The following is a 24,825-nucleotide window of genomic DNA, read 5'->3' as shown; positions in this document are numbered from 1 at the left end:
TTGAATGTTGGTATTCCATCAGAAAACTTGAGTTGAGCCATGCTGTGACATGAGCAGAGCTTCAACCTTTTTTATCATTTGAGTTTTTAAACTACAAATATAGAAAAAATACATTGCTTTAGTAGATTCACAGATTCTTCTTCATAATGATAATGTATGAAGATGTATGTATGGATGTATAATTGTATGAAGTTCTTCGTTGTCCCCGGTTGCTCACCGTAAGATCCTCGCCCGGCCATCTTGTGGAACTGCTGCCATGTGAGCGGCCCCTGAACATGCTGGATGTTCTCCCACGTCCGACCCGTGCGCTTCTTCTGGATGGCGTCCTGGAGGAAGGGCTGAAGGGACAGCAGCATCCTCACCACGTCCTGGGAGGACAGCGAGCTGATATCCGACACTAGGGAGACAAACGCAAACACACACATTAAAATAAACTACTACAGTTTGAATTCATTCATACTTTACTATAAAGCCAATGCATTGTAACTGGCATAATACCACAGTTCCCTCCCATATGTACTCCCTCCATATGTGTTATCTGTGCAAGATATTCCCAGCATTGTAAAGATACAGTATACTCAACTATATGTTAAGTATACAAAACTGAGATCAGGCCCATGTTATTTCTAAAGGATGTAAGGATAGAAAGCTGAAAGTCAAGATCAATACAAAAAAAAGAATCCATAATTTTCTCATATGTCATATGAATGTCGTTTTCTCATCATGTCCTTTGGTAAAGCACATCATGTCCCATTCAGACCTGCCCCTTCACTCAAAATGGATTTATGTTACATTGATAACAAAGACTAAACTCTATTGTCATCTGAAATTCATGTGCTGAAACAAATCGACAAAAAAAACCTGCCACAATTCAAGTCTGTGCAGACTCTCTGACAAATCAGATACCGTCGCCATCAAACGATATCAGACGCTATCTGACACCCAGCCCAGATTCGACTTGCTCTCCGAATATAATAAACTAAACCCTGGTGACAAAATCCGTGCGGGCGTGAAGAAGCCGACTCCTAGTCACACTAATAATGGCTAATAAAACTGTCAGCCATCGTTTCAGATCAGGGACTAGGACATTAAGTCCCATGAGATCTGTGTTAACTGCAGTCGGCGCTAAACAGACTGATTTAAAGAAAGTGGGGTCTGTGCCAGCGGAGCCTGCTCTCCTTTTGAAGGGCTATTCAAGAAAAGAAAAGCTTTTTAAAACATCCTGCAGGGAATGGAGGAGTTGCCGCGGTTTAAAAAAAAAAAAAGTCCATTCAGAAGGAGAAAACTGCACTGACAGCACAATAGCCTACACACAGCACCAGAGAAATGCCAATACAAATAAGCTCGACTCGTTCGAATAACTCCATTTCACAAAACATCTCCCAAAATAAGAGACAGATGCTGAGCAGAGTTGTAAACATTGGTTGTCAGTGCACTACTTGCCTTTTCACAATACAGAAGAGACACAAGTGTATCAGACTGCAGACAACACAGACACTTGTACTAGACTATAATGTAGATGTTATGTATGTGTAACCAGTGAGTTTGTCTCTTAACATTGACTCCCTGTACACCTGGGCCAGGATTGCCTGCACAGCTTGGCCAGGGCTTTAGAGTTCTGTTCCTGACTATGGCCTAGTCAGCCTTCCTTATACGGTCATGCACCTGTTACAGGTGAGTCTTAAGTGGTTACCCTGACAGGGCTGGCCTTACCTGAGGTGTTAGGCCAAGAGTGCAGAGCGCTGCTTCGGACGATGGCCTGGTCCACCTTACCCCCGGCCGGGTTGTCCACGTACTGCTGGCCCTGCACCAGCGCATTGTAGCACTCCACGCAGGCGTCGCTGCCATCGGCCCATAGCCGGTCGGCCGCCCAGCTCTGCAGCAGCGCCCCCCGGCGGCCGTGGCAGGAGCAGGCGGGCGACAGGTGCAGGGAGGAGAGCGAGGCCATGGGTTGGGAGCACTGCTTCTGCAGCTGTACCATCACCGCCATCAGCGAGGGGGAGGACGAGTCGCCGGCACTCTGCGGAGTCCGTTTGGACATTTTGGAATTGCCACCGGCAGCGGCGGTGGGTTCGCCGATGGGCAGCTCGCGGCGGCACAGCGCCAGGCGTCGCTCGGCGGCTCGTCCCACCTCGGAGCCGCGGCCGAAGATGTCCAGCTCGTCCTCGAGGAAGAGTCCCGTGCCGTGGGCCAGGCGCCGGTTGGCGATGGCGCTGAAGCCGCACATGCAGCGGTACTGGTCCTCGCGCGTGGAGTCCGGGATGTAGACGCCCACGTCGGCACCCTTCACGTTCATGTTGCATGCGCAGATGCAGCAGCTGTCAAAGTTCCGGTCCTTGAACACGTCCAGCACCGAGTCGGACAGCAGCAGGATGGCGTAGAGGCTGTGCGCCTCGGGCAGCGCCAGGAAGGACCCTCGCCCGCCCGCCGCCAGCTCCACCGAGCTCATGGGCAGACTGGAGGAGGCCGGCGTGGAGGCGGGGGAGCTGAGCTCCGTGCCCCCGCCGGTGGGAACCCCCTCCTGCTTGACGGAGCCCTGACCGCTGGCGTTGCCCGGGCCTCCGCGTGGGGTCCTGGGGGTGCGGGGGGTTGGCACAGAGAAGCGTGGTGTGGCCGGCGAGGGCATGATGCCACCGCCAGCCGTGCCCACCGACGCCACGCTCACCACGCTCATCTGGGCGTAGTCCTGCTCCAGCATGTTGTTCACACTCGGCACATTACTGCAGCAACACATGAAACAGTAAAGGCGAGTCATTAACATGGTGCCATGAACGAGAAACAGGCAGACAGCCTGCTTCTGCCAACCCTAAGAGTTATATTGCATGGCTTGCGCATGTGTGTTTTCCCCTCAACCATATTATTAGTGCAACACTGTTCTATCATAACAAACATACCGGTGTGGCTATAACTGATCATCGTTAAAACAGTTTCAGGGAAGCATGACATCAACATTATCTCTAAATGGATAAACTGAATGCAGCTAGTGAGGTCACAAGAGTGAGGTCATAAGAGTAAGTTTCAACAAACTGTAATACACAAGGTTGCCTCTTCACAATCTGCACTAACTCCAGACAAAATCCTAACCTACGCTGAGTGAGACAAAGAATGAATGGAAATGCAAAGTCTTCCTCTGTACTTCTTATACTCCTGAAATCCCGAAAACAGAATAGCTTCATCTTAGTGGTACTCACATGTATCCGTCCCTGATGAAGGGAGCCTGGGCAGGGAGGCTGTAGGGCTCCATCTTGGGCATGAGTGTCCAGGAGGGCCGGTAGTGGCAGCTGTCGGGGATCTTGAGGGGCGGCAGGCACTGGCTGGGCAGGGTGCGCAGTGGGGCGAACATGGAGCAGCCCATCTGCGGCTGGACGAGGGGGACGCGGTAGACAAATGAGAAGTCCTGCAGGAGGGGACGGGAAGGGGTTCAATGCAAATGGGGACACTGTCTAGAGACACGGGTCACTGTGTCTGTGAGAGTATCGGAGGAACTCTGTCGTGTTCAGTACATAACTTGAGCTCTGACTGTGAGGTTTAGGTTACATGCATTAATAGCTAGCATGTGAGTGTCTCTGCCAAAATGCAAATAACTAGCTATGCCACTGTTGAAATGCCGCTCAAATAAAAGTAGCTATGTCACCTGTAAACCAAGCGGACACTACTCAAAGGTCACCCAGGGTAAAGGTCACCACTACGTCACTGCTCGCCATGTGGACACATGCACATAAAAAAAATTCATCATATCATCACTCGGTCAGCGCAGACTTACCCGTATGTCCTCAGGCCTGGGGCTGGCCAGGCACTCCTCCACCTCCATCCTGTAGTCAGCCAGCTGCGCGGAGACCAGTTGGCCCAGCGGGTGGTCCAGGCCAGTGGAGGGCGGCGGGGGCTCCTGGCTGGGGGTGTCCCTGTAGCTCATGATGGGGGAGAAGGCTGGGTGCTGCTCCAGGGACGGTGGCGTGGGGAACATGCGCTGGAGGTCTGCTACTGCTGAATGGAGCGAGAGGAGGAGGGTCAAGAGAGAGGGAGAGGGACGGGGAGAAGGGGGGGGGGGGAGAGAAAGAGAGGGAAAGGACAGATAGAGAGAATGTGGAGGAAATGGAGAGAGAGAGGGAGAGAAGGAAAAGGTAGAGATGATAAAGGCCCAGCCATTGTATAAGGCTTCTTTGCTTCTCTGCTTGTTATGTAGTGGGATCACATGGAAGCGTGTGTGAGAGGTATACAAACAGAAAATAGGGAGGTATGGAGAAAAGAGTGATGCGAGAGTGGTGAGAAAAAAAAAGAGTAGAACAGGGCAAGAGAGAAAAGCAGAGAGGCAGAAAGCTCATGGGGAGACATGGGGAGAGATTTGGGTCTGATGATGAACTCACTTGAAGGGTACGGTACTGCAACTCTGCCTTCTTTGCCATGGGGGCGCTCTTCTGAACCAGGCACTGTGGCCCGTGCTGAGTGCTGGTTGGGGTGTGTGCCCTAAACAGATGGACACAGCAAAGCAACTCACTAGGCTGTGACACATGCGTTCTTAACTGTTTGAAATGAGAGGCCATAAACAAACTGATGACTTCTTACAAGAGCTAATATGAGACGTCATAAAAACACTGGAATGGCTGTAAAACATCATAATACTTAATGACAGGGACAATACTGAAGAGTGTTTCTCGTTAAAATGTAATTACAAGTGAAGTAATCAGCCAAAGGATATAGACATTTTTGCAAATGTTTTTTGTAGTATTGTCAATTAAATGCTTTCAGTTGACAGTGTTCTCCATATAAGTGAATGAAATAGCATTGAGACAGACAAAGAACATTCCTCAGGGTGAGAGCTTTATGTTTCAAAGGCTTCTTGTCTCATCACAAGCAAGGAACCAAATTTTGTGTATAATCTTTTGACCTCCAACACTTAAAAGTCTACAAATCCCAAAGAAAATCAGCCTTTAACCCATTGGGAAATGCTATACTTCCCATATACTTCCCCCTAATATATCAGGCTTTTCCCAAACCCATATGGCAGTAAGGCAACAATGTCTTTGATCCGATGGATAACATTCTGCTTGCTTCAGCTTTAATTCTTTGTTGTTTGCTAGCATTGCTACTACTGTTTGTATCGCTTCGTCTAGCTCTAGCACCAACGCCATTGTTAATAATAATAATAATAATAATAATAATAATGCATTTTATTTGTAACGCACTCTTCATTCCAAAGAATCTAAGAGTGCCAACATGTTGTAAGCACATCAACCGCTTCATCAACATCGTCGAGTTTAGCCACCCCCACTGGTCACTGATTGGTGGACTCATCAGATTGATCCTTTATTTCATCTGGCGAACATCAGTTCCAGACTATAATCCCAGTGAAAACTGAGTTTGAGTTTGAGCTTGGCTGATCATGCCACACTGTTTAATGTGTATTAAGGGGCTTGAAATTCCTCCTTAATGTGTTGCCAATAGGTAGCCAAACCCTTAATTAGACACAAATCTACTTGGTAATCCCTTTAAAACTTTTCTAAAGAATTAAAGGTTTTCTGTTTCATAGTCATGGCACTCTCTGATGCCAGCACGGCAGCAAAATATCTCACTCACCCCTAGCTCATCCTCCTCCTCATCAAAGATGTTCTCCAGGTCAGAGTAGAGGACGACCAGGTCTGTCTCCCTGGTGAGCGGCGCTGTGGCTTTCGCCGCCGCATCGTCTTGAGGTGATTCATCTAAGGCCGTCAGGGGAACAAGAAGCGATTTCAGACAGAACCAGGAGAAAATAGAGAGCAATAAGTGCGGCCACGAGTCATTTAGCACCCCGTGATGCGCACACCGACAGCAGGCTCCCTCACCTGACTTGGGGGCGCTGCTGAAGATGGACATGGCGTCCTTCCCATCGGGCACTGCTCCGTTGCTGTTCATCTCCTCTCCCTGCATAGGACAACCAAGAACCAATCAGACTGTGCAACAACAGGATGCCATGACTGATGACCATGTGCTCCAGGTGTGGTTTCTTGTTATGTCGAAAATGCATTGCATTTGTATGAAATTGAATAAAAGATTCCAAGCACTTCACTAGAAGAGCTTTGAAAATGTTCTGTGAATCAATGTCAACTTAATAATGCATTATAATTCAGTTCCTCTGGTTGAACTAGCACAGCACTATCAATATCAAGTATTTGATTTCAACTCCCACTGTGCCACTGAAATGTACTCATCAACTCAACTGCAGCTACTTAGATAAATGATAAATGCATATGTCCACTAAATAAGTCATGCAGAGATGTGTTTTATAATCATGCAGTGACTTTAAATAATAATAGCAACAACCAGAAGATGCCTTTAAAATCAAAACATCCAAATAAAACATGCACGACCGCAGTAGCATCTTCCTGCTAGTATCGGACAGAGCCAGAAGCTGCAAGGCTGACCTTGCTCTTGCGGTTTGGGTCTCGTCCCTGGCCCTTGAGCCTCTTGGAGGTGGGGAAGCTGTACTCGATGTCGCCCTCCTTGAAGTCGTAGGGGTCATCCGCCGGGTCGCCCAGCACCTCCAGGCCGGGCTGCTGCAGGAGGGCCAGTGCGCTGATGTGCTCCTTCACGCGCTCCTCACACACTTTAAAGCGCTTCTGAGTCTGTGTAAACAGCCTGTCGGAGTCGAGGGGATGGTGAAGGGGACGGAAGAGGATGATTAACGCAGGAGTGCGGAACATAAGGTTTTATAGCCATACTGTATATTATGCTGTAGTGTAACTATACTATCAAGCAGAGCGTATCATTGTAAATTATGAAAAAGTCTCAAAACATGTCACAGTACTTTTTTTGTTTTTTTATGTTGTAATCTGTGGTGTTACATACTGATAATTAGTTATAATTAGTTATAGTGTAACAGGGATAATATGTTTAAAGTCTTAATCTTCTGTGTGTTTCCTGTTTTGTGTCAGTTAGACAAGTGAGTAGGACAACTTTCTTTATAAAAAACAAACATAAAAAACTGCTCTTAATGTTGACCATTGTTTCAATTTAATATTGCCATCCCAGTTGTCCATGGAGATTTCAGAGTGTGCTTCAGCAAATGGCTACCTCCCTTGAGTACTCTGAGTGTGTGTGCTTCAGTGATTATATGACATAATGCTGTGAAACTCTTAAAGAGGGGGGCACTTCTTGAGAAGCACAGACACAGTTGCAGATAAAGTTATTAATACCTTACATTAACTGCATGAATTATCATGGACAAACCATTGCGTTTACTATTAGCAAACATTATTAATGTTTAATGTGGGCATTTGTGGTTTGTCTATATTAACTAATGAGCCATCCAGGAACACATAACAAACATTATTCAATCTAAAAATTGAAATGAACAATCCATAAACATCAGTATTAACAAATATTAAGTGATATTCTAACAAATATTATTATTCAAGCACTGTAGTTAATTATGTATAACTGTTCACTGCCGCATTTATCCATGTAAATCAATGGAAACTTAATGTAAAGTGTTAATGCAAAGTGTGCGTTGAGTGTGAGTGTGTGCGAGTGTGTGTTACAGTCAAATCTGCTCAGTAGCTGGGAGAGAGTGTCTGTGTGTCTGTGTGTCTGTGGGTGTAGGTCTCTTTCTCACCTCTTCAGTGCCGTCCCCTCTGCGGCTGTCTCAGTCTTGCTCTCCACTCTCTCTGGACAGGGCAGCTCCGGGGTTCTAAAGTCGTTCCTCTCCACACAGGGGGTCTTGTACCCCTTCCACCAGCCACCTCCTCCCCCTGCATCCCTGAAGCCCAGCGGGGACGCGTAAAGCGCCGTCTCGCTCACTTCCATGTGTCCCCCCAGCCCCGGATGCCCCTCATGGCACTGCGGCAGGCTGGTGGCAACGTCCAGTGCCTCGGGGTCCTGCTGCCCCCGCGGGTGGGGGCTCAGGGTGGGTGGCAGCGGAGAGATGGGCGAGTCCATAAGCGACTCGGCCTGCCCCTTCCTCATCGATGACAGGGGCTTGGGCGAATACTTGCACCCAGGCAGAGCCTCCAGGGGGGACTCCAGCGGGACCAAGCCCAGCTGGGGGCCTCCTTGCTGGGACTCGTGGTCGGGGCAGGGTGGCTCCTGGCTGTTGGATACCCGGTGGTGGAAGGGCGTGACAGCGGGCCTCTTGGGCTGCTTGTCTGACTTGTCTGGCTTGTCGGCGGTCTTGTGCTTGGGCGGCGCGGGCGGAGGTAAGGCTGGCAGGGATGACGGGGTGGAAGAGGAGGACGTGGCTGAGGTGGAGGAGGAAGAAGAGGAGGAGGTGGTGGTGGAGGAGGAGGAGACAGGGTTGGCACCGGGTAAGGCGTTGGCAGATGCTGAGCTGGCCTGCTGCTGCTTCTGCTGCTTTAACCTTGAAGGACAGAAAAAAGAGAGAGAGAGTCAGGGAGAGAGAGAGAAGGGGAGAGTGAGTGTGTGTGTGTGAAAGAGAGAGACAGAGAGGGAGAAAATGCTAGAGCGAGGGAGGAAACAGGATGGTTTCCAGATATCCAGCAAACAAAGAAGCCAAATGAAGATTGATAATTAAGGTCATGCCACTGGCTGAACTCCCTGTCAGGCAATGCGATTAACGCCAGCTCTGACACCTTATTATATACATACTGCTCTTCACAGAACAATTAAACTCTGGATAACAACTGTTAATTAAGAGATGCTAATACAGCACAGGGGCACAGAAGATCATATGTCATATTGACGAACATTCTCCTGTACCAGCACCTTCGGTATACTTATATACATTGGACAAATATAGGGGGAAATTGCTAATGCCAGAATTGCATAATTACTCAGTTCCTACTAGTACCTGTGGTCTAAGACAAACCAACAGGAAAAGCAGTCAGATAGCAAATGGCCAGGCAAAGCTCTGTACAAGAGCCATCTGCTTTCTCCACGAGCGATTTCACTGTTGCTGGGGAGCATTGCAACGCAGCAGCATCACCACCACCGCGGTGGCATCACTGTGGCGGCTGTAGGGCTATGCCACCCAGCCCTCATTAAAGAGACAGGGGCCACAAGCGGGCAGGATAATGGGCGCACGAGGTGCCAACCTGGAACAGCTGCAGGCCACTCTCTCTCCAGGGCTGGTGAAGTCCCATGTGGCTGCCCCGTTTGGCACATCCTTCACGGGCGCCGCGCTGCTAGACAGACTGGCCCTGAGGGCAGAGAGGGAGACAAGTGACAGTGGTGCCAGAGCCCGCTGCCAATCAGAGACGTGCCTGCGTGCGCTCAGGCGATATGCACACACACACACACACACACACACACACACACACACACACACACACATAAACACAGACATACACACAGACATACACACAGACATACACACATGTATAAATTCAAGACGTACACACACACGCAGGCGCACATACACACACACACACACACACTCAAAGCAATAACACTACAGTGACACCTGTGTCAAAACCCCACAATACCTTTAACAAGCTTCCAGACAAAACACATTTTTCTACTGGTCTTATTTAAGCAAATATTCCTACTCTATAGAGACTTGTTGCAGAAAGGAACACTGCCTGAAGAAATGGCTTAGTTTGCATCAAGTGCATCTTTATTTCAGACGAGACGACTAACATATTAATTTACATTAAGTACAGTATTCATTAAAACTAAATGACCATAAGTGATCTTATGAAATTTTGTAGGCTTGTTCATAATGGCATATGAAAGATATCAACCCAATTTCAAACAAATCAACCATAAGATGTCGCTACGACAAGTTACAACATGTTTTTGAAGCGCTCATTCTCTCAGTTCATGTGGCGGTCATATTACGCACCACACGTCTAGTTATCATTATTATTATTAGTAGTAGTAGTAATAGTAGCAGTAATTTTTGTAGTAGTATTGCCACTGTTGTATCATAAAAGCGTATGCTCCTACATTAGTGTCACAATCTGTCACCTTTAACATAAGCATTTCAAACTCTATCTTAACCTTTACATTCATATGAGGCATCCATGCAATAAGTACAGGAAGCATGCATGTTTGTATAGTTCAGGCTTACTTGTGCTGCAGCTGGTTTAGGTAGCACTCCTTCCAGGCTTGGTGGACCATTTGATTGGTCAGCTTTTTCCCAGAGTGCTTTGGGCTGAGGGTCATGCAGCCCTCCTGGCTGAGAACACTGGATACCGCTGTCTGAAAGCCACTATCACCTAGGCAACAAACAAAACATGGGCACAGGTCAAAGAGTGGAAGGAAGGGAGGAAGTGAGTGAAGAATAAGAGAAGAGAGGAGAAAAGAGGAGAGAAGAGAAGAGAAGAGAGGAGACTAAATTCAAAGTGTATTTCTTTGATCATTGGCTCAGAAGAGCCAAGACATGCTTTGAGGTTATTCTGACATCTCCAAACGCTGCACTAAATCACATTAACGAGAGCCACTGAACTTGACAAACAACTCTTTAAAGATGGCCGCAAGGCACAATGGCACCATTCATCTTAATTCCCACTCTCTTGCAATCATGCCTTTGATTACATGAAAATTAAGATATTGAGAGGATACTATTCCACAACAGTCTTCCTGAAACCAACCCTCCCAACCAGCACAAGCACAAATTAATGGGGCAACACACTGCTACTACAGCCTGCCACACGAGGTCACAGAAGCACATTAGTAAAAAGGCCCTCAGATTAGCACTGTACTCCTTCGTTCTGTCTGGGTATGGATTACATGCTGGCTTTGTGCTTTTGTTGGGATTAGGGTTGAATCGGGCCGTTGGGTTATTGCTTCTGAGCCGGCTGAGGAAGAGGAAGAGGTGCTAGCAGTGGGTCATTAGGAGAATCAATGGAGGGAAATGAGGTCATTAGAGCAGTCCGAGCGAGGGCAAATGAGCTGGGAGTAACAGGGGTTGAGTACATCGCTGATTATTGCATAGGAAGAATGTCATTGCCACCCCACCAGGGCTAACATGCAAGGTTTAGTCATATGCACAATGGGGGGATATTTGCAAGAACGAGGCCAGTTATACAAAAAGAAATGCACTTAATTTGGTCATGTATGGCTTAATATTTCAAACGGAGTAGCAATTAGAGTGGTTTTGCAGTCAATTGCAAAGCACTTGCCATTATTCACAGCTTACATGGGTTAACATACAATGTTAAGTATTATTGCTTTAACCAGACTTCTTGCCAGTCCTGCAGAAGAGGCTGCTGGCACATTGATCCTGAGCTGCCGTCTAGCCTGTGCTCATTGACTTTCTGCTTCCGATCTAAATGGATTTGGCGACAGCTCCAGAGAGTCGGCATGAGGCAAAGAGGAAGGCAGACGGTTAGGCTGACCCCCATGTGTCTGATGGTTTCTGGCAGGGGAGTTGGGGGGGGGGGGGGGGGGAGCAGGGTGCACACCTGAACACGGGAGGCGGGAGGGGTGAAGAGGGCTGTTCCTGTTTGTGGTGTGAGTGAGGGAATGGTTGAGAGTGGAGGCATGTATCCGAGTTTGTGAGGTGGGGGGTCAGGTTGTGGACCTGATGGGGGCTGCTCACATGGGCGGGGTGAGGGTGAGGGCCATGTATCTGTTTGTGGGTTGGGAGGTTGGGGGTGCATACCTGAGCATGGCTGTTCGGGCGAGGTGGGAGGGGTGAGAGGGATGCCACAGCTGGATGGGTCCCTCGTGGCCCCCTGGCTGCCCGGGGCCGGAGGGGGCTGCTCCACAGGTAGGTCGCTCTGGGCGATGAGCACAAAGGCTGCTGGGTAGATCATTCTCACTCCACCTTAAGGGAATGAAAAAAATTAGTTAAGAAATACACTCCAATACAATACAATCCAGAATTACTGCAAAAGACCGTAAGACTCATTTTCTTTCTATCTTTAGCCATCCGTACATCTATGCTGTGAAAAATCCAGGTTTGAGAAAATGTCACTGCCTCAGTATTTTTTACTAATCATCTCCATTTGCTAATTAGCACAATTATTGAACTTGGGGTGGAACTGATGACTGAAATGAACTAGCTTAGTGTAGCAGAAAAGCAAAAAACAAACAAGCGTTTTTAACCCCTCCACCTCCCCTCTGCTCAAACCAAACTCTCTATGCAATCGCAACACAGCAGATGTAGACATTACGTATTTAAACAGTGATATATGTAGAGGTATGCATTTATGCTTTCTGATGTGTTAAGATGAGTTGTGGTGGCTCTAACGGTAAAGCACCGTGCTGACAACACCAAGGTTGTGCGCTCGACACCCTGGGAGTACACATAAGGATAAAAACATATGCCATCATAAAGTACTATGAAGTATTTTCAAATGAATAAATGTAAATGTTGTTGTCAAGGTGTGGAACAGCCTGTCCTGCTCTTGCTGGTGTCCAGGGCCTGAGTGCAAACCTCCTCACAGAAGAGGTGCGGATCAATGAGAGAAGGTCGGTGAGTCAATGCGGGTGATTAGAATGTGCTGGGTCTCACTCCCCTGAGCTTTCCAAGCAGCTTTGCTTCCAATGCGCCAGGGTCGCTCAATATGCACCACCACCACCGCCAAAGAGCCCCCCCCCACTCCCACTGGACACTGTCTGGACCGCTTATTTTCCCACCCACACATACACGCAAACACACACGCGAACACACACACAAACACACACGAATACACAGGCTTCTATTCACACACACATTATACATACTGTACATTGTCACATACTTATATGTATATGCAAATACAGACCCAATGAACATACAGTACACACATTAAAAACAGTATACACATACACACACAGGCGCACACACGCACACACACACACATCCCTGATTGCTTCCTAAAGTGTAACTGACCATGGACAGGGAAGCGGATGGAAATGTTTCCTCTCTTCTCTATGCCTGTCATTCTGTTCTTCTCTCTGCCTGTCTTTCTGTTCTTCTCTCTGCCTGTCTTTTTGTTCTTCTCTTTCTAAGCATACTAAAAAATAAATGTATTTGTGCTTGTTTTCAAATGCACACACACCCTGTCTAACCTCACTCGCTTCTCATAACCCTATAATTCAGCATGGACAGGGGATTCTATGCAACTCAACTCTCTTTCTCTTTCTCTCTCTCTCTATCTCTATCTCTCTCAAATACACACACACACACTCTCTCTATGTCAGGGATCAAGGGGTCAGGGTCAGGGATCACACACCTACGATGACCTCCACAGCGGCGTGGACGTGGGGGTCGTAGGCCAGGTCGGCCGTCTCGTCGGTGGGGCGCTGGGGCTCGGGGCGCTGGCGGAGCACGGTGGGGTAGAAGTGGTTCCACTCCTCCATCAGCTTCCTGACGGCCGGCTCGCCCATCTTGTACGTCTGACCCGTCAGCGTGCCACACAGCCCGTACGGGCTCAGGATCACTGCACAGGAGGAGAGAGAGAGGAGAGACACATGAGTTAAGGCTGCCGTGGCCTGTAAGGTTATAGCTGCCATCAGTAGCCACATCTAAATTATGAAAAACCCTGAGAGAGAGAGAGAGAGAGAGCCATGGAGAGAGAGAGAGCGAGCCATCGAGAGATAGAGAGAAGGAGGTTACAAACAAATTAGGACCTTCACTGAGTGATAATAACAGAGAGGAAAAGATTGACTTATCATGAATCCATACTGCGATAGTACCAGTAAGATAACTTGCAAATATATAACAAGTATCGAGCTTACTTTAGCATTGGGGCATACACACTCTCATCAAAATGAAATTCTGAGCAGTGGTTATTGTGGTGTGTGTTACACATTCTGCAAATAGGTGGCGTATCGTAGTACAATAGATGTCATAAAGACGGCTGTCTTTGTGTAGTGCTGTGGGTAGCACACCAATTCTATACATTTGAGCAGTAAGCTCTTGGACTGGGATGAGGCTGTCAGTCAGTAGGGTCTTAAGGCCCCGTCACACCATAACGTTCTTGTCAACGTTCTATGACGTTAGAGGAAACGTTGGTGATCGTCCACGGTCGCTGGTATAGCACCAGAAGAGTGTTGTGTGAAAGCTGGTGAACGCTGTAATCGTCAGTAATCGTCGGTGATCGGCGGAGAAAGCTGGTCCGAAAATACATTTTTGAACATGCAGAAAAGTTCTCATGGAGACCAGCGTTCTTCAACGTTTAATTTAAACGCTGGAGAACTTTCGTAGAACGTTTTATTAACTTTGCACGCGTTTGGCTATCGTAGTCAGTCGTTGGGTAGGGTAGACTGAGTACAGTTGATGCACCCGAAATAACTTATGTGCGCAGCAATCCTGAGACGTGATTTGTAGTTTGGACATGCCTACTAACGTCCTCTTTGATCCCGGGAAATTTGAGCACCTAACCCATCTCTCATATACAAAGATATCGGCGAAAGTTTTTTCACCAAGGGAAGATCTTGATTTTATCATGTCCCTTCTTCAATTAATATGTTATTAACCATACGCGATCAACAAACGCAACTTACATCATTGCAAACGTTATTCTGTGCACTATAAATCTACATATTCCATGCTATCATGTCATGCAAGGTCATTGCATAATCTAGCGAAAAGCGGAGTGGAGGGTATATGCTTGCTTGAGCCCAGCATGAAGTAGATGTACTGAACTTGAACATAGCTGAGCACTGTTATAGCTGGTGCTGTTCCATGGCAGATGGATATGATATGAAGACTCTTGTGACATGGACAATGTGTGTGGATGTGTTGATGTTTTCTAATAATAAACATTGAGAAACACAAATTCAGTGTCAAATTTAAATCATTTATTTTAATAACATAAAACCCCAGGAATAACGCCCGTTATTTCGTAAATCACAGTAATAATAACAGTAAATCTTCGTCCGAAGACATTGCTAGTGAAAGAGGCTTTGTATTCTTCTTACTTTCAGCAGCATTTATCATCTTCTTACTTGCAGCAGCGCTAGTAGCAGACACGTCAGCACACGTCACTTAGTCGCTGTTAAATGCTCCTCATGCGTTTCCCACGCTAGTAGTCATTCCTACGCTATTCTTTCGTTAAGTCACACGCCAGATGTGTCCACCTCGCCCTAGAACGCTCGAAATTGAACGATTAGAAAGTTCAGAGAACGTTGACCAAAACGTTATGGTGTGACGGGGCCTTTACAGAGAAAGTTGATTTTGCCTTGCAAAGTGGTAAAGGAAGTCTGTGTCAGGTATATAGAGTGGGTTGTCTTATGAGTGACATAATGTGTATTAGTAACGTAGTTTTGACATGTGCAAGAGCTCAAGGAAGCTTGGGCAAGGTGTATGTGCTGGGCATTGATATGACTTATGGGTAATAGTTTGGTATGGAGTTGTTTTTACCTCGCACAGGGCTGGAGGAGGTCTGGGCCAGGTGTATGTGCTGGGCACTGATGGTGATGTATGGGTAATGTAGTCTGGTATGGAGCTGTATTTTTACCTTGCACAGGGCTGGAGGAGGTCTGGGCCAGGTGTATGTGCTGGGCACTGATGTGGTAGGCTGGCTGGTGCTGGGCGATCTCCACACTGGTGCACACATTACTCTCGCCATGCAGGAAGAAGGTAAACGCACACGACAGGTGCTCGCTGGGGGAAAAAAACGCAAAGTGTTACAAATACATTCACACACCTTCAAACAGATCTTTAAAATATACTTTCTCTCCGCTGATGAAAAAAAAATCTTTTCCAGTATACATGCTTGTCGACATAGGAAGCTCGTTCCCAAAACATCATGTTTGATGTTCACAACATCAAAGATCAAATTGTACGTTTAAGGCACACTTGCTTGTCAAAACATCTCTACATCAAAGGATTAAGCGTAACACAGCAATTCACAGAGGAGATTTTAATATTTTCATTAAGTGTTCAGAGTAAAACAAGGGAACAAGCCTAAGTGAATTCATATTTCAGATCTGTTTGTGCAGAGCTGTTCGATTCATGATACAAATCATTAATAATGTCATACAATGTAAAATCATACGATCAGTAAATGTACCGATTATAGCAATTAGACAGTAGAAATGCTATAAACAATCTTGATATTGCTCTGGGAAACCATTTATTGCCCAGTACAAAACACACATCAGTGTTAATTCTCTCCTATTAATCTTTTTTCAAACTGGAAAACAAAACAGACTTAAGTTTACAGCAAATTTCCAGACGGGGCCGAACTTGAAAGGGCAACAAACAACAAAAGCGTAGTTTCAAATCACATTTGAGCAGTCCTAAATGGTTTATGAGAGCTCAATAATAATTTATGGTGCCTGAGAAGCAGGAGGAGGAGAAGTGGGGTTAGGGGGCAGAGACGGCCTGTAGAGGGCGCTACCGTAGCAACAGTGAAGGCCAAACGCTGTGGCACATAAACATTCCTTCAGCTCACCAAGAAAAACAGAACACTGGAGTCATAATTGTGGTCTATTTCCCCATACATAAACACACACACACACACACACACACACACACACACACACACACACACACAGAGAGAGAGAGAAACACACACATAGTGGAACACACAGACACCCAGAGAGGCATACACATAGTGGAACACACAGACACACACAGGATATAAAACACACACATACAGAAGCACACACACAACGAGGAGCACACGCACACTCACCCACACACACACATACACACACACACACTCAAACATACACTCTTCACAGTGCTCCCACTGCATTAGGCTGCTACTGGCTTCCTCTACTCCACCACACATTTAAATAATTCAGATCACAATGGCGCATGAGTCTGGGGAAAATATATATATATTCTTTTTGACACTCCTCTCTCTCCTTTCCTCTCTCTTCTCACTCTCTTTACCTATCTCTCTCTCCCTCTCTCATCTCCACCCTCTCTTGACTGCCTCATAATGCCATATGAAGAACTATTTATAGTCGTGAGGGGCGCCTATGGGGGATAGTCTCTCTACTAGTCAAAGGCACCAGGCTGCCCCACTATACACACACACACACACACACACACACACACACACACACACACACACACACTAGCAACCTGATTCAGCCCCAGCCCTGAGTCTATGAAAAGCATGCTTTGTTGTCTGTGACTGCCTCTCTTTAACTGACTGCATGGATGAACAGTGGGGTCTCTTTCTACATGGCTGGATACGAGGCTGTCTGCAAGATGGGACAATACAATACAAAATCAAGCAAGGGGGGAATGCATAATAATACATGCACAATAGATCCTCCAAGGGCACTAATGATCTTGAGTACTGACTCCATTTCCCAGAATCCTCCATCATTTTTTTTTAGTTTCCACTTCCTTGTTTCTATGCCCTCATGAGCAAAGAAAAGAGAGGAAGCATCATTGAATCCCTTCATGAGATTACCTACTCATTTATTCCTTCTCTCTTGATCATCAACCACATCAAGAAACCCAAATGAGAAATTAACCACAAATGGTGCTCTTGGAAAAGTCAGTGTATATTTAACACAATTTCAATATTCCAAAGAGGTTTGTCATTAAGTGCTCTCAGAGAGATAATCGACTTGTCCAGTCCCACACTGTAATTACATCACGGCTGTGTGATGCGAGCCCCCATCTTAAGTGTGGCGCGAGCCAAGTTTCTGGTTTACTCTGAAGTTCCTATTTCTGGCACAGCTGACTCCATTCATTCTATGGGCCAATAGCTATTTAGGGCTCCCAACACTATGGCCATATCTTTTTATTAGGTCAGCTCAGGGAGAGAGAGAAAGAGCCTGGCAGAGGTGGAGAAATCTCGACCCTCTGCACACTCATGTCTCACTCACCACCTCTCACGACAGTCAAACTCACACCTCAAGTGAAAGAACATCCCTGACAGCATCTGACCAGCGGAGCCCTAATCTGGGCCTAATCTGGTCCTAATCTGTTAGCCAGGTCCTAATCTGTACAGCGGTGCTTTGTTTTTATACATCTAGAACATTACCATTGATCTAACTTTTTACACTTCATTGTGTTTCAGATACCTTTGTCCAAACTTTGCAGTCATAGCAAAAGCATTTCATGAGATGTCTCATGAATTAAAAGTGACTTCTCTCTCCAGTCAGTGACCCAGGTGTGATTCGCAGCTTCTCTCTAACCCAAGGAAGCACAGAACAGCTGCAAGGATTGTCAAGCACAGCCCTCCCCCACCAACAGATGTGTTTTTCTTCCAGGAAAAGCTGTCCGAGTGAGTAGCGAAAATGGAGTTTTTAAAAAGCAAGTCGACGAACAACCAGCGAAAGAAAAGGAGCGAAAGAGAGACAGAGAAATAACTCAGCTGCCGTTTGTTTTGACAGTCTCGTCAATTAGAGGCGAGACGAGGGAGGCAGGCCCTTAGATCTCGAGATCTTATCGGCGGCCCCACACGAGCAATCAGCGATGTGGGGGGAGTGTGTGTGTGTGTGTGTGTGTGTGGGGGGGGGGGGGGTGCAATGATGGAGATTGCTGCTGTGAAGGAAGGGATTCTTTGTTTTGCGAATGTATATGTATGTGTGCACTCGTGTATGTGTGTGCACTTGCAAATGTTTCCTCTCTCCTCGTCCTTCTTACAGTATGCATTTTCTCTCTATCTTTCTCTCCCCCTCTTCTTTTTTTGCACAATTGCCACTGTCACACAGGCCAGAACAGCAGGGGTCGGGGGGGACGTTTTCAAACGTGACAAATGACGGGAGCAGCCAAAGCGTGTTCCTGGGCATTTGTCTTAGTGGGAAAGATCCCCCCACCTCTCGTGTCCTTTCTAGAGGACACTGTGGTAAGCACACACATATGCGCCAACACAGACACACACACACACACACACACACACACATATACACAGACACAGAGACACACTCACACACACACACACACACACACACACACACACACACACACACACACACACACACACACACACACACACACACACACACACACACAAACACGCGCGCACACAGGCACGCACGCTGGGGGGATGTTCTTTATCCCGGTGTGTGCTTACACAGGGCATGAGGTAGAGGATGCTGTGCGGCCGGCTGCTGTGTATGAGCTGGATATTAATAAAAGAACAGAAGTGATGCTGGAACCTGGCCCCAAGGTAAAGAGAGCAGGGGAGAGAAAGAGAGAGAGAGAGAGCGAGAGAGCGAGAGAGAGAGAGAGAGAGAGAGAAGGTGGGAAGAGGGATAGAGAGCATGAGAGAGCATGGAGAGAGTGAGAAGAGGTACAGAAGGGAAGCGAGAGAGAGAAAGAGAGGGAGAGAGTGAGCATTGGGTGAATTATTTATTCAGTGCAGCACACACACAAAAAAAACACACACACACACACATGGGTTCCTGCGCATACTTAACACTGAGATCACAGCACGGTTTAATGGCCTGGTACTGAGCGCAATTAATGCTTTTATGCTGAAATCAATCAGGAGCTGCGACACGGGAACAGCCCATGTACACGGTCACTCCATTTGCCATCTCTTAGGAGAGATGTGTGTTGTGTGTGTGTGTGTGTGTGTGTGTGTGTGTGAGCATGTGTATGTGTGAGGGCAGTGGGTGGGTGTATGCTTCTTTAAGTGGTCACCCTCAAGTAGTGAACCTAATGTGCATATGGCTTGTGTGAATATTCAGAGCATCTGCTTCTGTGCTTACACATATGTATGTGTGTGTGTGCATGCCTTTATGAGTGTGAGTGTGTGAGAGTGTGTGTGTGTGTGTGTAAATGTCCACACAGGGGCATGTGTGTAAGAATGTATGACTGAGCATTTTCTGTGAGTGGAAGAGTCAGTATATGCTGTGCACACTCTGCACAACACAAACCTGAAGTCCACTTGAACAAAACAAACAAACAAACAAACAAACAAAACCTGAATGCTAAATAAAGGCTTTTAAAACTGATCTGAGTCCACACCATGGACAAACAAGCTGTCACTAGAATGCAAGCTATGCAATCCACGTGAACACTACCCGCACTGTACCTGCGGAACAAATAAACAGACAAACAACAAAACAGCAAGAAACGAAACACTCAGGGTTTCACGGCGATCCTTAAAAAACTTGCCACAGCCCGCGGGATAAAATTGGGTCATAAAACAACAGGCAGAGAGTTGCACGACACTGCCTGGCTTACAAAAAGAGAAAAAAAATCACACACGCAATGAGGTTGCTGTCAGCTGAGAAGAAAGCCATCGATAGTGAACTGCAGCGCTGCCACTATATGAAGTCCTCCCTGTGCTGAATTTCAATTGGGTATTATCTTAATCTAGCTGGGATTTAACGACTAACGCCGGACCCTCAGCTCCGCGCCCACTCGCAACTAATCAGCACACAGCACCCAACACTGTGCCGTGAGCTACGACAATAACCGCTATATAAAGCCACACCATCGACTCCTGCGTTGGCTGGAGATGATATATGGAATTGAGACAATGCATTAAGCTGCCGTGATATTCATTGGCTTATTATATGTCCTTATGGAAGAGCCAGTGGTAGGTTTTTGAAGCAAAAAGACCCTTTTATGAAATACATACTTCATGAAATACCTGAGAAATATGCACCAAGTTTTGATCAAATGTTAATGTTATGGATACTCTCAACCTAGTCAGGAGAACACATTATTTGATCTGTAACAGTGTTTCAGCAGCAGGTAAACACGTCAAACTCTTGGCCGAAGTAAGACCTACAGCCTTTTTACGTGCCAGTGTCTAATCTACACAGCCTTTATCTTGGTGTTTACCCTAGGCACAGTAAAATGAAGATGAGTGCATTGTGTTTGTTCCCACAGTGATGTACTAGTGTAATCTTTATTGGCGCCTCCTCCATGCACGCTCCTTGCTCTGGCAAGCTGGAGTTGTCTGCTGAGTTAAAGAAAAGAAAGAAGAAAAAAAAACATCTCGATCTTGACTCCCCCGACTGGTGCATAACTATATCAAGAGCCCAGGCTGCCAAGAGCGCTCGTCTGGCTTTAGGAAATAAAGACGTCTGGTCTGCCTAGACCAGCCCTTTGTTATGATCAACTTATCACTGCGGGCACTGGTCGATTCACAAATGGCAGGAAAGGTGCTTATGAGGGCCTGATTGACTCAAACCTTTCACAACAGAAATCAAATGACTGGTCATTGCTTATGACGGTTATTTATGAGTATTTATTCACTTATGATACAGACTTTGTGAGGTAGCAGTGACAGGAAAGGTGTTTCTGATTTACTAAAACCTTTCGCAAATAAAATAAAATGATTGAGCAATTTGTTTTACTCACTATGTGTACGTTTTTAAAGTTTTAAATTAATAGTTGATGTGACGCTGTAAAGAGCAGGTGATATTCACATCTTTGAGCATCACGTTATTACCCAAATTTGTAAACTGACAAAGAGAAATTATCAGAACTAACACTGGGTAACACTTTTAATTACAGTGCCCTTGTTACATTGCAATGATTACACTAAGTGCATTATACATAGATAGAGACAGATAGCTAGATAGAGACAGATACCGGTAGATAGATAGATACGTAGATTGATATAGATAGATATAGACATAGATAGATGGATAGATAGATAGATAGATAGATAGATAGATAGATAGATAGATAGATAGATAGAAAGATATAAATAGATAGACAGATAGCTAGATAGAAATTGTAGTGTTGCAGCAGCAACATATACAGTATCTTACACAAACACTTCTTACACTGAGGGAGATAAAAGTATTAACAAAAATCTATATGTATACAAACTACTATACTACTGGAATAAAAAAAACTCTTAACTGTGCAAATTAAATGTAGAATTAGCATTGTGCATTGCCACTCAGAGGATAAGCCTCCTCTCCCGGCACAGAAAGGAATCATTATATATTGCTATTGCGGTGGGCAGAAATGACTTCCTGTAGCGGCCCTTGTGACAGTGGAGTTGAAGGAGTCTCCAACTGAAAACACTCTGCTGTCTGACCAGTAGGTAATGCCAGGGATGTGAAGTGTTGTCCATTATGTTGAGCAGTCTGTGCAATATCCTTCTCTCAACAACCAACTCTAGAGGCTCCAGAGCGGTCCCCGGCCTTCTTTATCAGTAGTGCCACTGGCTCTGATGCTGCTGCCCCAACACATGACTACAAAGAAAATTTCACTAGCAACAACAGGCTGATAAAAGATATGCAACATCTTGCTGCACACATTGAAGGACCTTTGCTTTCTCAAGAAGTAGAGTCTGCTCTTTCCCTTCCTGTAGACAGCCTCAGTGATACATTTCCAGTCCAGTCTGTTGTCAAGGTGATCACCCAGGTATCTGTAGCCCTCCACCACCTCCACCTCTTCTCCCAGCATTGAAATGGTGTTCAGCTTAGTCCTGGTCCTGCTAAAATCCACAACCCTCTCCTTCCTCTAGGCCACATTTAAGAGGTGGCTGTACCCACACCACGCCACACCACACCACACCACACCACACCACACCACACCACACCACACCACACCACAGCACAGCACAGCACAGCACAGCACACCACACCACACCACACCAGTTCCCTGTACACAGTCTCCTGTTCACCACTGACTTACTCCACAACTGAGTCATCCTAAACGTTCTGCAGGTGGCAGGTCTCCTAGTTGTATTGGAAGAGAAAAGGTGAGAGCGCAGTCCTCTGTGATGCTCCTGTGCTGCTAAACCACCTGCTCAGCCACACATTCCACTCAGCTGCACAAACTGTGGTCTGTCTGTCTGTCAGGTAGTCAATAATCCAGCAGGTTGTGGAGGTGCCTACCTGCATCTTTTGGAGCTTCCCCTCGCAGCGGTAAAGGCTGGACTGTGTTAAAGGCACTTGAGAAATCAAAGAACATGATCCTCACAGTGCTGCCAGCTTTGTCCAAGTGAGAGTGGGTTCACTGAGGCAGGTAGACGACGTGGGATGACACACTAATCATCAATGTGCAACTGCATATCGACACTCTATGCTTATATGTACCCTTACCTTAATTCTATGATCAATCCTAACCTTAATCCTAGTAAAAGTAAGTAAATGTGATGTTAGGGAGTACTGAATATAGTTAAGCAGTGTTTCACTGTAGTATCCCACGTCTAAATGGGTTGTGACACCATACACAAGAGCACAGACATAATGAAGTGTGACACAAAAGTGCTTTCCTGGAGAAGCTTTTAAGCATTAACCAGTCAGTGTTTTGCCAAATCACGCCCATCTTCTTCATCCTCAGCGGACGAGTGGTGACTGAATGACTTGACAGACTCACAATGAAGTGGAGTGCACAGCAGGAGGGGGGCGGGGGCAGACAGTGGCCACAGAGGCATGAATGACTTGTGTCACCCAGTCGGAGCGATTCTCCTTTCTCAAAGAGCCCCCCCACACACACACAACACACACACACGCCAACAGTCAACAGCGGTGTTGCCCATGACGATGACAAGGCCTTATCCCCAGACAAGAGACAAGTAGGAGAGGAGAGGAGAGGAGAGGAGAGGAGCGTTAACTTTTTGCCGAACGCGATCATCCCACTTCACAACACACACCGAGACTGACTCTCTCTCACTCACTCACTCACAGACACACACACATACTTGCAAACTAATACACACGCGCACACATAGTGACCAAAAAAAAGTCTGACCCAAGTATTTCAAATACCTATTTGCAGCCAGCCACTACAAACACTGTGCCTTTCCTATCCCTTCTCCTCTCCTCTCCTATCCCTCTCCTCTCCAAAACAAAAGGCCACCCCCAACAACAGAGAGGGGATGTGTAAAATGTCCTGTGAGAAAGCACAGAACTCTTAGGGACCTCAATAGACCTCTCTATTAACTCAACCAACTACGAAATACCTATATAATCTATCTGCCTCTGAAAACTGATCTGGAGTCAGTAGTATAATTTACACAGAAATTATAAACATAGGGAAGGGAGGCCATTAAGCTGTTGTAGAGTCAGCATTTAAATATATGAAATACGTTATGTAAATATGTGAGGCTGAGTCGCTGGGTGGTTTTTCCTGACTCTCCTTCAATCAGTGTTTCAATCAGTTATCTTTTATTTATTTATTTATTTACTTTTCCTGAAGTAGCTGCACGGTGACCCCATGATGTAGCCTGACACCCAGTGTCCGTTGCCAAGGAGACGCCTAATGTCTCAATGTCATTCGGCTCCCTCTCGCTCACTCGTGCACAGGCAAAGGAGACTGTCCAGACACACACACACACACACACACACACACACACACACACACGCACATATATAAACACACATTCACGTTTCCCACTAAACATGAAACCAGGGTAAATATAAGCAGTATATTCACACACACATTCACACACACACACACAATCACACACACATGCTACACATGGACCTTTCACGCTGTGCAGCAGGAACACGCCCATGCTTACACAGCACAATAAGCAAGACGTAATTTACAAATATGCACACTCTAGTTTAATATGAGGCATGCCCACACACACACACAGACACACACACACACAGACACACAGACACACACACACACACACTCAAACACACATCCTATGATTTTGTGGAATCTTTGTCTACTGTGAGGAAACAGAAATTGTCTGAATTCCTTCACAGGGGCACATTACTTCAATCACAGCGCATTGAAGCACAAGCTAATGGCATATCAGCTTGAGCTGCTTGTTAAAGGCATGTGCTTTAGTTGGCACAATGTGTGAGTGTGAGAGAGTGTGTGTGTGTGTGTGTGTGTGGTTTTTGGGGGTTGCTCGGAGCAGCAAGGTTATCAACACAGTCTCGTCATTCTCATGGTGATACTTCATTTACTAAACCCTCAACGCCTCAGAGAGAGACTCTCTCTCTCTCTCTCTCTCTCTTTCTCTCTCTCTCTCTGTCGCTTTCTCTTCCTCTCTCTCTTTTTTCCTCTCCCTATTTCCATTTTTCCCTCTTTTTCTCTCTCTCTTTCCAGCTCTTCTCTCCATCTCTTCCTTTATGTAGTTCTCTCCCACTCTCTCTTTTCCT

At 46.3% G+C, this 24,825-nt stretch overlaps 1 protein-coding gene across 3 annotated transcripts in view; it reads right to left on the bottom strand.

The window, feature by feature from the left end:
- The window catches only part of LOC105889908 (mediator complex subunit 13L), a 93,341-nt gene that overhangs the window by 14,301 nt on the left and 54,215 nt on the right, over positions 1-24,825 (bottom strand). For 2 of the 3 annotated variants that reach the window (XM_031578305.2, XM_012815845.2), the window contains 14 exons: positions 15,324-15,469; positions 13,095-13,301; positions 11,537-11,701; positions 10,001-10,148; positions 9,024-9,128; positions 7,589-8,329; positions 6,399-6,612; positions 5,820-5,898; positions 5,575-5,696; positions 4,365-4,464; positions 3,764-3,984; positions 3,192-3,397; positions 1,714-2,720; positions 218-397 (listed from right to left, as the gene is read on the bottom strand). In XM_031578305.2, coding sequence (XP_031434165.1) covers positions 218-397; positions 1,714-2,720; positions 3,192-3,397; positions 3,764-3,984; positions 4,365-4,464; positions 5,575-5,696; positions 5,820-5,898; positions 6,399-6,612; positions 7,589-8,329; positions 9,024-9,128; positions 10,001-10,148; positions 11,537-11,701; positions 13,095-13,301; positions 15,324-15,469 — 3,641 coding nt within the window. The remainder of the gene's footprint in view (positions 1-217; positions 398-1,713; positions 2,721-3,191; positions 3,398-3,763; positions 3,985-4,364; positions 4,465-5,574; positions 5,697-5,819; positions 5,899-6,398; positions 6,613-7,588; positions 8,330-9,023; positions 9,129-10,000; positions 10,149-11,536; positions 11,702-13,094; positions 13,302-15,323; positions 15,470-24,825) is intronic. The other variant, XM_031578306.1, reaches the window with a different exon arrangement.

The sequence above is a fragment of the Clupea harengus genome, chromosome 12 (assembly GCF_900700415.2).
Source record: "Clupea harengus chromosome 12, Ch_v2.0.2, whole genome shotgun sequence".
NCBI lineage: Eukaryota > Metazoa > Chordata > Actinopteri > Clupeiformes > Clupeidae > Clupea > Clupea harengus.
The sequence above is the reverse complement of the archived record's forward strand: the minus strand, read 5'-3'. Positions and strand labels throughout refer to the sequence as shown.